This window comes from Palaemon carinicauda, chromosome 45 (assembly GCF_036898095.1).
Source record: "Palaemon carinicauda isolate YSFRI2023 chromosome 45, ASM3689809v2, whole genome shotgun sequence".
Taxonomy (NCBI): Eukaryota; Metazoa; Arthropoda; class Malacostraca; order Decapoda; family Palaemonidae; genus Palaemon; species Palaemon carinicauda.
Window position 1 is genome coordinate 14,451,800 of NC_090769.1, and position 13,921 is coordinate 14,465,720.

Here is a 13,921-nt window from a genome sequence, read left to right on the forward strand (position 1 = left end):
AAGCCCCTTAAAGTCTCCATTCCGCAGGTAGCGGACTTCCTAGTTTACCTCAGGGACGTGGTCAACATGTCCATTCCAGCCATCAAGGGAGTCCGCGCGGCCTTGGGCCAAGTTTTTCTCCTGAAGGGCATAGACCTGGGTAAGTCCAGACATATCTCAATGCTCATTAAGAGCTTTGAGCAATCATGCCCCCCGCAAGCTGTGAAGGTGCCACAATGGGATGTGGCAAGGGTCCTGAAAATGTCATCCGAGCCTCCGTTCGAGCTCTTGAAAGACATCGTGGACAAGGATCTCACTCTCAAGACAGTTTTCTTGCTGGCGATAGCTTCAGCTAAACGGGTAAGCGAGATTCATGGTCTGTCCTACGAAGTTGCTCACTCGAAAGGTTGGCGAGAAGTCACATTCAAGTTCGTTCCTTCCTTCGTAGCCAAGACCCAGAACCTTGCCGTATGGGACCCCAGGTTTGAGGGTTTCTCTATTCCGGCAATCCCCCGGTCAGACGACGTGAAGGATTTGCGTCTATGCCCCGTCAAGGCAGTGAGAAAATACTTGGAAAGAACAGCAAGACTCCGGCCCAGGATCAAGAGTCTTTTTGTTTCCACTGGCCTCGTGAAGAAACCAGTCTCGAAGAATACCATCTCTTTCTGGTTGCGGCAGGTCATCATCAGGGCCTAGAGTAAGGTGGGAATCCCCCTGCCGGGGAAACCCAAGCCCCATGACATTAGGGGCCTGAGTACTACGTTGGCCTTCGAGAAAAATATGGCAGTGGGCCAGATCCTAAGGGCAGGCACCTGGGCCAACCAGTCTACCTTCACGACTCACTATTTGAAGGTCTATTCAAGAAGATCCCTGGACGGGTTCTCGATAGGTACCGTTGTTTCAGCGCTCCAAACGGTTTAAAGGCATAGCCTCAGCGGTAACAAGCACAAGAGACACAGGTTCGTTCCTTAAACCCCCTTGTACTTCCTTCCCCCTTTTTCCGCTTCAAGTGGGCTCTGTGAGGGCCCTGAGCCAGAGACGAGTACCTCATCAAGAGGAAGACATGTCCCCTAGGATTTCTTGCACAGGTGAGTTTCTTAGACAATAAGATGGGTTTTTGTGTAGTTTCCTCTCATTAGTTTTCTATGGGGTCAACATGACCTAGCCACTTTCTAGGTCTCTGGATATTCCTCAGCACGGTCTCAAGAACTTTTTAGGGCCACGCCCACCTCCTAAAGTATAAGTCTCCTAAGAAAGTAGTTCGAGGTAAGTACTTCGTGTTGGAACAAATCACAAATTTTAAGTAATTTGTATTTTTCCTAACAGTACTTACCTCGAACTACTTTCGGGTAATGGCCCACCCTGCCTTCCCCGAGTGTCCCCTGGTTTTCTTAGAGACCTTAGCAACCAAGAACTTACTGGAGGTCGAGACCTGAGCAAGCATGCTCTCTGACCCGGGGTTAGCCTCAGGGCACGTATCACTCTGCCTGAGGTTACCTCTCATAGAAAATGGGTTTAGGGTAAACTACACAAAACTCTGGTCGGATGGGAGGAGATGCCAGATACTCCTAAGAAAGTAGTTTGAGGTAAGTACTGTTAGGAAAAATACAAATTACTTAAAATTTGTGATTTCCAAGTCATCTGGATATCCCCTGACGAGATGCTCTGCTGTGCCGTGAAGTTTGTCTGAAGAAAGCTTTTGCAGATGTCTAAAATAATTACATTAACTTTATATCTGTTTGTATGCTTTGACATTTGTCAACAGAAGAAATACACTGATCATTGACTGGCAAGAAAGTTTGTATTCTGTATTTTTCAGAAGGGCTGAGTTCTATTTCTTCTGCATGTCCATAATCCAATGGGTTAAGACTCCCATTAAAGCGCTTCTGCTGAGATTCTGTCTGCTTATAGTATGCTGAACCAGACTGAAACAGCTATTCACCTTCTTTTTCATAAGTGTGGAAGGATTCTTGCTTTGATGCAACATAACCTTTCAAGCTAGTCAGTGATGCCACCTCAGTATAAGATCAAGGTTTGCATTTTGTCGAGTTTATTAGTTGCATCTGTTCTTTGCAGAATATCATTCCAGGTGGTGTAAATTCCCGTTTCAAGCCGATTCATCTGTTTTAACAGTCCTTCTGGTTCACAGTGTACGCACCTTTGTTTTTCTTCAATGTCATCAATAATATGTTTAAGTACTTCCTTAATCTGCTCGTAATCATGCTTAAGAGCCTTGTGAGCATCAGCTCTGCCGGACCAGCACATTGTTGTGACACATTTGAGAGTCAATGATGAATCATTATTCTTTAAAGCCTCATCCAGAAGTTGATACCGATGGTTTGAAATTGTGAAGTAAACGAACAACTTTTCAAGGAAATCAAAGAAGTGTACAACACCTGAGCAGCATTCTAAAACATTTTTACCAACCAGGTTAAGTGATTGAGGTGCACAAGGGATCCAGGATGCAAAACTATTCTCTTTCACTTTGGCTTGAAGACCATTGTATTTACCACTCATTGCTTATGCATTGTCGTAGATTTATCCACGACAGTTTAAAAGGTCTAGGTCATGTGTGTGCAAAGTTTCCATCGAAGCATTGAACATATCTTCAACCCCATGCCTTTTGTTTGCCATAAAGGTTACAAAGCATTCCACGGGTCTATCTTTCTCTATGTACTTTAATCGAAGGGTGGGTTAGTCAATGTGGGCTGTATCAGGTGTGGAGTCCAAAGAGATTGAGTAGTGTTTTGACTTCTTTACTTTAGAAATAATTTCTCTGAGGAGGAGTTCATCCATTATGCTGATAACTTCTTCCATTATTGTAGATGACAAATAGTTTGTGTGACCCTTTCCACAATTGGCTTCAGTTTTGATGTGATGTGCAAGAAAGTCATTGTTCTGGGAAATAGATTCAAGAATGCCTAAAAAGTGCCCATTTCTAGGTTAACCACCCAATTCGTTGTCACCTCTAAATGCTCAGCCCCGTTCAGCAATGAAATGAACAACATTAATTATTCCTTTCAATACTGATCTCCAATACTGCTGAAGATGTTCAACCTGTTGTGTCAGTTCTGTATCCAGACGCTTGTTAAAACAGATTGTAGCCTTCAGATGTTCTGCTGACTGCTCATGATTTTGTAGACATTGGTGTGAATGTTTCCATTCAGAACCAGGTAGACGAGAGCAGAGAAGACTCCAATTTTTCTGTATCCAAGCTCATTGATCTTCACGTAAATTAGTAAAAATACCCCTTTGATAGAGAGAAACATAACCAGTTCCTTGCTATGACTTCCCCATTATCATTTTGATGACGGAAGAGCCCAAGTGTACACAGTCTTGGATTGCGATTCTTTCTAGTTGCTGCTTCGAGTGTGTGGAGAACAATCTTTCATCACAGTGCTTTACTGTTGATACACCCCTTTTCTGCCAGTATTCGTGCATCTGCTCTGAAATAATGGATGGCCAAAGTCAAATGTCACTGTCCCCTGTTGGGCCCTCAACTTCAGCTTCTGAAAGACATGTCACATCAGCCTCCATATCTTTATCATCTTCAGTTGGACCCATTACTATTATGGCTTGGTTAGCCATTTCCACAGATTGATCAGGTTCTACAATCTTATTACTCATTCCTGACATGGGTCTTGTTTGAGGTTGAACAGTGAAAAACTGGTCCAATTTTCTAATTTGTGACTTTTAATTCCATCGCAACTTTAGCTTGAATCTCACTAACTGCTTTATTGGCTTGGCAATTGTTTACTTATGATTAAGGATTAAGAAGGGAAAGATACTTAACATAATTACTATCAGTTGGTTACAAGTTAAAACATATACAGTAATGTCTTCTTAATCTTGGAAACTTTTAAGATTGTAGTTGTAGGTTAATTTTTAAAACATTTCATCCGAACACTATGGAACCATAGGCGTGATTAGCATAACTCATTATTATAATCATGTCAATTTAGATTTACTTATAGATGCTATTATCTCGCGTCAGACATATTGATTAACAAGTTAGGTTGTACTCTGAACTATGACATGTCTTAGAAACTTGATTAGGCCGTAATACAAACAATACTGAGGTATGTAATTTTGCACCCACAAATCATTACAATTTCAAACACAAGTTACAACAATAGTAACAAAATTTGTAACATTTGTATGTACGAGCACCATGTTATTGTCAAACTTAATAATAGAATTTTTAATTTGGCTATTTGTCTAGTATGGGTAATGTAAGTGCCCGATTAAAATACCATCCTTACTAAATTAAAATTTGTTATTATTGGTGGGTGGCCCCGGGCCCAGGCCCCTGACTATCAGAAACATTAGATTCTTCATACAATCTTAGTAAACAACACTTCTATAGAGTATGATGTTATTACTATTCCATCATTTTCTTTACCTTTTGTAACATTTACCTTTTCATCTTAAAATTTCTGTTCATTTCCACCCCATATCCAAATCCTATTTTTCTTCATTGATTATCAATCTTGTATCTAATGTAACATACTGTATTCCCATTTGTTCTTTAAATTATGCAGTAGTCAATACTAGTAGATATTTAGTGGTGTTGAAGAAGGTTAGATTCTATATGTAAAATTAAATTATAAAATTTGTGAAATAATTAGGTAGCCTAATGAATTCAATGTTCCTACTCTGATATTTTCCCCCAAAAAGATTTGTAATGGACCAATTACCATACCTTAGATATTTGAGTAGCCTACATCACATGGGTAATTAAAAGCTGAATAGCAGTTTGTTCCAACACCTAATATAAACCCTTTTGCTCTTTACTATGGATATATTTCCTTAGCACAGCTGAAACTAACCATTAAACATTAAGCTATGTATAACCACCCACTGGTAATTAGTGGGGTGGTAGCCATCCACCCTGCTCACACACACACCAGTTATGACATCATTTCTTCTTTTGGCTCGGTAGAGTGCAGACATCACTTCTCTCTTTCCTGTTAACCCTTTACATGATCTGGATATTTGTTTCAATTCTTTTTCTTTTGTCAGGGAGAGATCATCCTCCCAGTAAGAGTGGTTCAGTAAACAACGGAAGAAGTCTCGACTTCCTACTCCAGCATCTCATTCCCTCTCCAATGACTCTACTTGTTTGGTCTCTTGTAGAGGACAAACGAGTAAGAGTAATGACAGACTGACGCCTGGACAACCCATGGGTACGGACACCGTCGCTTCCCTCAGCAAAGCAACAATGCCCACCAACTCTTGCCTTCTTTGGGGCTTTTGAGTCTCCCCGCTAAGGAATGGCTTTCGAAGGAGCTACAGTTAGGGGCACACTGAAAGCGCACAGCTGCCTCCGCAGGGGTTAACCACAGTCTTCCCCTACAAGACTCTGGGATGGGCGACTCTCCAGAGCTTCTAGTGCCCTTAGCTGCAGCCCCCTCCACATCTGCTCTACCATTTGTTCATGCAGCTCCGGCATATGAACATGAATAGGTGCAGACTGGTGCTCCTCAGGGTCACTACCAGTCGGGTGATCCTTTCGAGGTGAACCCGCTCTCCCCATCTGCTCTACCGTTTGTTCATGCAGCTCCGGCGTATGAACGTAAGCAGGTGCAGACTGATGCTCCTCTGAGTCACTACTAGTCCAGTGATCATTTTGAAGTGAATCTGCACTCCACTTCAGTTCTTTCATTCGTTTATACAGCTATGGCATATGAACGTAAGCAGTTGTAGACTGGTGCTCCTTAGTCACTACCAGTCAGGTGATCATTTCGAGGTGAATCAAGAAGCTGACCACGGTCAGACTTCTAAGCTTGCTGATTTTGTGATTCACCCTCGGTCTGAGTTCTCTCGGTTCATTGAGGTACCACAGCATATGAAGCATCAAGCTTCTCCTCCCGTTGTTGAGTACCTCTCTCGTCCGCAAGTGAAACCATCCTCACCTGTGTGGTTGCCACCTTTGGGGATTCGGGATGAGTGCTTGATTAGTTAGGGCCTCATTCCAGCTTTTTGGAGTTTTTGCTTCTTTGAGCAACGTAATGGTAATGTCTGCCAACAACGTGCAATCGCTACACCTCCCATTGTGCCTGTTTCTTGAGCAATAACCCTTCAGGGTTACTACCACAGATAATGATGCCTGCCAACCGCTTGCAGTCACAGTTTCTTCCATCGGGCCCCCAGAGCACAAAGAGTCTTGTAAGCTGTAATCCTTTGGGGTTATTGCCACAGATGATAATGCATTCGGGCCACCTCTCGCTATTGTCCCATAGAGGACAACAAAACTGAGTTTTGTGAGGCCAGGCCCTTTGAGATCCCAGGCTTGGGCTTCATCCAATTACGGAGAAGAGCCTGCCTTTCCTGGTGTGGGTCAGCACACAGAAAGACCTTTTTAGCCTTTCACGACACCGTACAAGCTCATATCTCCTCCCATAGTGCTAATGAGTAGTCGTGCGCACACACCCTAGTCATGCGAGAGTGACTTGCGCATTGCTGTGCACTAAGCATTAGCGAAGTGCAAGCGAGCTCCTCTTCCTGACAAGAGTTTACGCGAAACAACGTTGCATGCAGCTTCAGCACATGGAATGCACAGACCCTATTTATGTGAGCCTTAGTAAAGTGCGCAGGGGAGCTCTTCTTACTGCCGAAGGTCTGAGCGCAATGACGGTTGCCTGCCAACACCCCCCTAGGTGACGTTCTGGCACGAACTACTTTGATTGCGCATGCACGCTTGCCTTTACAGCCGCCAGATCTTGCCACGGAGGTAATCAGTACGAGGTAACCAGGAATTGCCATTAGAGGCCCTCCAACATCCAAGAGACTCCTATACGTTTTTCCCCCTTCGGTCTGATGAGAGACTTTCTTAAGGACATAGAAAGATCAGTCAATGACCCTTACAGCCCCGCAGTAGCATCAAGCAGAATAGCACCCAGAACTTCTATTCTTTCTGGCAGAGATATTGAGAAAACTGTTTTCTCCTTTCCCGACCTGTTCATACAACCTCACCTAGAGACTCCCCACAATCAGTCTTGCCCCATGACTCCTCACCTGGAGGGTATTTAACATCTCTCTCGAGAGGCTTTTCGAGAGCAATAACGAAAACGATGGCTAAATACCCCCCTAGGTCGTCTTTCATCACCTGTCAGGTGAAATGGTCTATCGGCTAAGGTGGAGGTCGTGGAAAGAGGCCTTGCGCCACACTATCTCTCTTTCCCCCAGGACAGCAAAGCTTGCTGTCCCCCGGGAAGTAAAGACCCTGCTTGGTCTCAACCGTAACAGAATATCGCTTGGCTTTGAGCCTCGTCTTTTGTTTGAACGGGGTCAACATTTCCTCAACGGAACACACTCCCTAATAGTGTAAAGCTTACTGATCCCCAATCAGAAGAAAGACCTCCTTGGAGCGTAGGTCTTGTACCACACTCTCGGAAAGGAGTGCTTAATATTACTATTCGGTCCTCAGATCATGATTTGACTCTTAAGACAGTTTTTTTTCCTTCTCACTTTGGCTGTGCTGAAAGCCTAGTGTAGGTTGTCATACGCAGGTGGAGAAGCAATTCACCTAAGCAATTCAAAACAAACTCCAAAAGCAATCTTGAATGGTAAATTAAACTTTTAGTTTAACACAATCATTTTAGTCGAAACTAAGAAATTCATTCCTGTCTCAATTCAATAGTACAGTACTGTATATGTTGACACTGCAATTATCAAAGCTCGTGAATAGAGGTGGTCACCACAGCACGATGAAAAGGAAGATGGTGGCTGGTAGTATTGTCTCGAGTATTAATATTGGTTCTTGCGATCGTATTTTATCAATAGCCAGACAAATTTCAGCATTGGAGGTGCAGTGACACATTCAATAGAGCCTGAATCCGTGGGCCTCTGTAATATACACCAAGTCCATGCTTGGTACGTTGAGACAATAACCATAGAACAGGGAGAATAATATTTCTTAGGAATTTTGTCATATTGGATTCCCTGTTATAGCCATCTACAGAAAAGTCCTTGGAGACCACACAGTAATTTTATTGTCAAAATACAGTACATTTTTTAATGTATCCTTTTTTTTATTACAATGTCACAGTACATTTTTTAATGTATCCTTTCTTTTTAATACAATGTTATTTCTTCAAACTCATCGCTTCACAAGCTAGCTGATACTGATAGTACAGCAATTCCTCCCATTCTCTAAAATGTATTCCAGTCCTCCTCAAAAAGAAAATTTTGGTAAAACTATCGGAATAATCCATTGCCAAGCCCGTTTATTACTCTGACAGCTTAAAAAATTTTCTTTTGAATGTTACCTTGGCAAATGAAATTGCAGTTCCCTGCACACATATTTTGGTGGTAAACTGTACAGAAATACTATTCAAATGTGAATAATTTTAACCTTACATTTACTGTTACCTCATATACAGTATGTGCCAATTGTTTATAAATATTCCAACTTACCAAAAAAGCACTTTCCTTTGTATAGCAGTGCCAATTGTTTATAAATATTCCAACTTATTAAAACAGCACTTTCTTTTGTGTAACAGTGCCAATTGTTTATAAATATTCCAACTTATCAAAACAGCACTTTTTGTGTAACAGTGCCAATTGTTTATAAATATTCCAACTTATCAAAACAGCACTTTCTTTTAGGTAACAGTGCCAATTGTTTATAAATATTCCAACTTATCAAAACAGCACTTTCATTTGTATAACAAAACGTTATATCTTTAGCTGTGCCAAATAAATAATAGAAAGATGGGCCAATGAATTCATTTTAGAGAAACTATGGGACATTTATAAATATTTATATTTTCTGGATGACACTTGTTGCATAGAACAGTTATTAAATGTATAAAAAAATATGTACTCCAAAGCGCAGTACTATTGCTTACCTACAAATATTCTATTTTTCTTACCTTTCATACATTTTGAGCTACAGTATTGATTACATAAATACATAATCCAAATATATCTAGATATTTAATTAACTACATAATTCAATAATTACAGTACAGCAAATATCACTATAATTAAAATTTTAACAATTAAATTAGACTGATAATTCCCTTTAGGCTAGGCCCGGGCATGCTGCTACTTTTTCAAGTGTTGAATAAGGTGAAACCTATCCCTAAAGCTTTTATATTTTACATAAACACAAAAACTTGTCATCCTTATGAGGTCTTCCTCAAATTTGACTTTGAAAACTAACACAGATATAAATACAAAATATGTAATAATTTTTATATTATAAATACTATTAGATTTTGATTTTTGAGAAAATGAGAAAATTTTGTACCAAGTGTAAAACCTGGAGTGATTCTAATTTATATATCAAGTCAATGTGCTACTTAAGGTAATAGATTACAATGGATAAAAAATATAAAAATCATTTTTCATTTCATGAAAATCTTTGACTGAAAAACTAATTGAAAACTTAAATGTAACTTTAAAATTAGATATTTTTAAAATAAAACATTAGGACTTCACACAAATATTTAGTTAGTACTGTACTACCTCGTTTCACCTTGTGATTCTTGAGACTTCGATATACTTGTTTTTTCAGGTAGTTCTCTGTTAAACCAGTTGGAGAAATAATTCAGCTGTGGAAAGAAAAAAAATATTGTTTTATTAAAACTAGTTACAATATGTAAATACAGTAATAGTTTACAAAAGTAGAGATCTAAAAAGGGTGACTACATTTTATCAAATTTTTAAGTATGTACTGTAATAGTTACTTGTATTCATGTGAGCCAGCCTGTAAAAGAGTTGCTGTTGGAATTAAACGTAATTTCACCAATCATCATTACAGTTATCCGAGTATTAAATTGACCACAAACTCTCCCACCCTTACAAATGGAAAGTATGATTTGTATTTGCAGTGTATAAAGTTTATTGCATCCAATTTCAAGAACTGTTAACAATTGGACTTTAAGCCTTCTTTTGGATTCGCCCTAATGCAAGTAAGAATGCTTTGAAGTTTAGTTTCTGATGATACTTTTGATGATATATTGAAATTTTCATACTATGCAACACTTGATGTTCATATTGTTTCACCCCTGGCAAAGAATATTATTCTCTAGAATTGAACGCAAGGCCTTGCCTCTTTACGAGCTGGCTACATTGTTCACAAATAATTTACTTTTGATCTCTTGCTATTACTTACTGTATCTATGAGAGAGGAAGGGCATACCTTTAAACTAAAGGGAGATTTCCTCCCACATAAGGAAGACTCTCATATAAATGACTCGCAAGTTTGTGTATCCTCGTAGGAATAAATACAAATTTATTACAATTTTCCTAGGTATACAAAATTAGTAATTTATCTAAATGTTACATATAATCTTAAGGTAAATTGACAGCAATTTTTATGATTAAAAAAAAAAACTTTAGTTTCAAATCAATCAATCTCTCTCTCCCTCGCTAATAATTCTAAATAATGTCACCTTTTATTTTTGAATACTTATATTTCTACCAGGCGAGTGTGGCGAGGAAGCCCATGAACAAGCATTATGATGCAATAAAACCAATTTTATTTTGATTGTCTGGTCGTAGAAAAAACGAGACATACTGTAACACATACAAAGGACTCTGGTTTGTATTGGTAGGAAAAATACAAATTATATTAAATTCGTAGCTTGAATCAAGATTTTTAATGAAAACAATGGGTTTCACTGTTCAAAAGTCAAGCTTATCCGGTCCTCTACACAACCCTTTTCTGACCTGGGTATTTATCTACTTTTGTTGAAAAATTCCAGGGAAAGCTATTTATCTTAGTGTCCTATATACAGTAATAACATGAATTTTCAGTGATTACCTAACGAATAAATAATCCATTTTCTCATGTGTTAGGTAGTATTTGTAAATAAACATTTGCTCTATGTATGTTCCTCTTATCTCTTTGTCTGCTTGTTTACATATTTACAATTTTTCTCATGACTATGCTGAAAGATATGTGTCTGATGACTAAATAGGACAAAAGCGAAAAATTTTCCCTAAAAAGTACAGATACGAAAATATATTGTTAACCATTCTTGCTTATGTGTACACGATTTAGTACATGCTGTACTCGTATAATGTACAGTATATTTGTGTGTTTGGGGAACTATTATTTTTTATTTGAGAGAAGGGGCTTACCTTTGTTTAGTAACTAACTCAAAAATGTAATCATACTGATTATGTACCTATGATCCTCGATGGTGAAAAATGGACCATGCTTTTCAAGGATAATAACAAGACTGTGCTGCTGCTAGGAGACTAACAAGACCATGCTGCTGCTTTCTGCCTCTCAGGCAATAAGGGTAAAGCTGCTGCCGGGGCAATAATGACTAAGCTGCTGCTTGCATCATAATCAGGATCATGCTGCTGCTGTTTTCATTACATGTACCATGCTACTGCTGGGGCCATATGAAGGATCATCTACTGGAGCCATAATGAGGACCATACTGCTGCTGAGGCAACAAGGACTACGCTGCTGGTGGCATCATAATTAGGATCATGCTACCACTGTGCTCATTACAAGAACCATGCTACCACTGGGGCCATAAGAAGGATCATCCTGCTGGGGCCATAATAAGGACCATACTGCTGCTGAGGTATTCATTACATGGACCGTGCTGCTGCTGGAGCCTTAACAAGGACCATACTACTGTTGGGGCCATAAGGACAACACTGCTCCAGGGACCATAACAAGGACCATACCGATGCAGGGGTCATAACAAGGACCATACTGCTGCTAGGGCCATAAGGGCAGTGTTGCTGCTAGGGTCATAAGAACCATGCTGCTGCAGAGGCCATAACAAGGACCATGCTGCTGCTGTGGCCATAACAAGGACCATGCTGCTGCTGAAGCCATAAGGGCAGTGTTGCTACTAGGCCCATAAGAACCATGCTGCTGCTAGGGCCACAACAAGGACCATGCTGATGCTGGGGCTGTAAAAGAGACCATGCCACTGCCGAGGCCATAACTAGGACCATGCCACTGCTGAGGCCATAACTAGGACCATGATAAGGACCATACTACTGCTGAGGTCATAACTAGGACCATGCTGCTACTCTGAGCATCAGGACAGTGCTACTGCTAAGGTCACAAGAACCATACTGCTACAGAGGCTATAACAAGGACCATGATACCGCTGGGGCTATAACACAGACCATGATAGTGCTGGGGCCGTATCTAGGACCATACTGCAACTGGGGCCACAAGGACAGTGCTGCTGCTAAGGACATAAGAACCATGCTGTTTCTGGGACCCTAACAAGGACCTTGATGCTGCTTGGACTGTAACAAGTACCATGGTGATCATGGGCTGTAACAAGGACCATGCTGCTGCTGGGCCACAACAAGGCCCATGCTGTTGCTGAGGACATTACAAGGCCCATGCTGTTGCTGGAGACATTACAAGGCACATGGGAACATTACAAGGACCATGCTGTTGCTAGGGACATAATGAGTATGATGCTGCTGCTGGGGCCATAACAAGAACCATGCTACTGCTGGGGCCATAACAACGACCATGCTACTGCTGGGGCCATAACAAGGACCATGCTACTGCTGGGGCCATAACAAGGACCATGCTACTGCTGGGGCCATAACAAGGACCATGCTACTGCTGGGGCCATAACAAGGACCATGCTACTGCTGGAGCCATAACAAGGACCATGCTACTGCTGGGGCCATAACAAGGACCATGCTACTGCTGGGGCCATAACAAGGACCATGCTACTGCTGGGGCCATAAGGACCATGCTGTTGCTGAGGCCATAGGAAGGACCATGCGGATGCTGACGCTGTAACAAGAAAGACGCTGCTGGTGAGGCCATAAGAAAGATGCTGGTGCTGGGGCCATAATAAGAACCATGCTGCTGCTGGGGCTATAACAAGGACCATGCTGCTGCTGGAGCCGTAAAAAGAAAGATGCTGGTGCTGGGGCCATCATAAGAAAGATGCTGGTGCTGGGGCCATAAGAAAGATGCTGCTGCTGGGTTCCATAAAGAGGACCATGCTGGTGATGGGGCCTTGAACAAGAAGGACACTGCTGCTGGGGCCATAATAAGAAAGATGCTGCTACTGGGTTCCATAAAAAGGACCATGCTGCTTTTGGGGCCGTAACAAAAGACGCTGCTGCTGGGGTCATAATAAGAACCACGCTGGTGCTGGATCCATAATAAGAACCACGCTGGTGCTGGGGCTGTAAAAAGAAAGACGCTGCTGCTGGGGCCATAATAAGAAAGACGCTGCTGCTGGGGCTATCATAAGAAAGATGCTGGTGCTAGGGCCATCATAAAAAAGATGCTGGTGCTGAGGCCATCATAAGAAAGATGCTGATGCTGGGGCCATCATAAGAAAAATGCTGGTACTGGGGCCATAATAAGAACCATGCTGCTGCTGGGTCCGTAACAAGAAAGATGCTGGAGCTGGGGCCATCAAAAGAAAGATGCTGCTGCTGGGTTCCATAAAAAGGACCATGCTAGTGCTGGAGCTGTAATAAAGACCATACTACTGGCTAAGGTTATAAACACAACCATGTTGACGCTTAGGTCACAACAAGGACAATGCTGCTGCTAGAGCCATATCAAGGACCACGAGGCTGCTGGGCTATAAAGAATAAAGATCATGCTACAGCTGGGGCTATAACAAAGACCATGCTCCTGCTTGGACCATAGGGACCATGCTACTACTGGGGCCATAATAAGGTCCATTTTACTGGTGGGGCCATGCCACAGCAAGGAGCAGGCTGCTGGGATCATAATAACTACCAGGCTACTGCTGGGGCCATAACAAGGACCACAAGGCTGTTGGGACACTAAATAAAGACCATGATGCTGCTGAGGTCATAAAAAAGACCATGCTGGGGCCATAAGGACCATGCTGCTGCTGGAGCCATAAGGACCATGCTGCTGCTGGAGCCATAAGGACCATGCTGCTGCTGGGGCCATAAGGACCATGCTGCTGCTGGGGCCATAAGGACAAATGCTGCTGCTGGG

At 41.6% G+C, this 13,921-nt stretch overlaps 1 protein-coding gene across 2 annotated transcripts in view; it reads right to left on the minus strand.

Moving 5' to 3' along the window:
• Positions 1–8,730: 8,730 nt before the first annotated feature.
• Positions 8,731–13,921, minus strand: part of LOC137635000 (phospholipid phosphatase 2-like) — a 74,004-nt gene continuing 68,813 nt past the window's right edge. For both annotated transcript variants that reach the window (XM_068367601.1, XM_068367600.1), the window contains one exon: positions 8,731–9,539. In XM_068367601.1, coding sequence (XP_068223702.1) covers positions 9,450–9,539 — 90 coding nt within the window. In that variant the 3' untranslated portion in view covers positions 8,731–9,449. The remainder of the gene's footprint in view (positions 9,540–13,921) is intronic.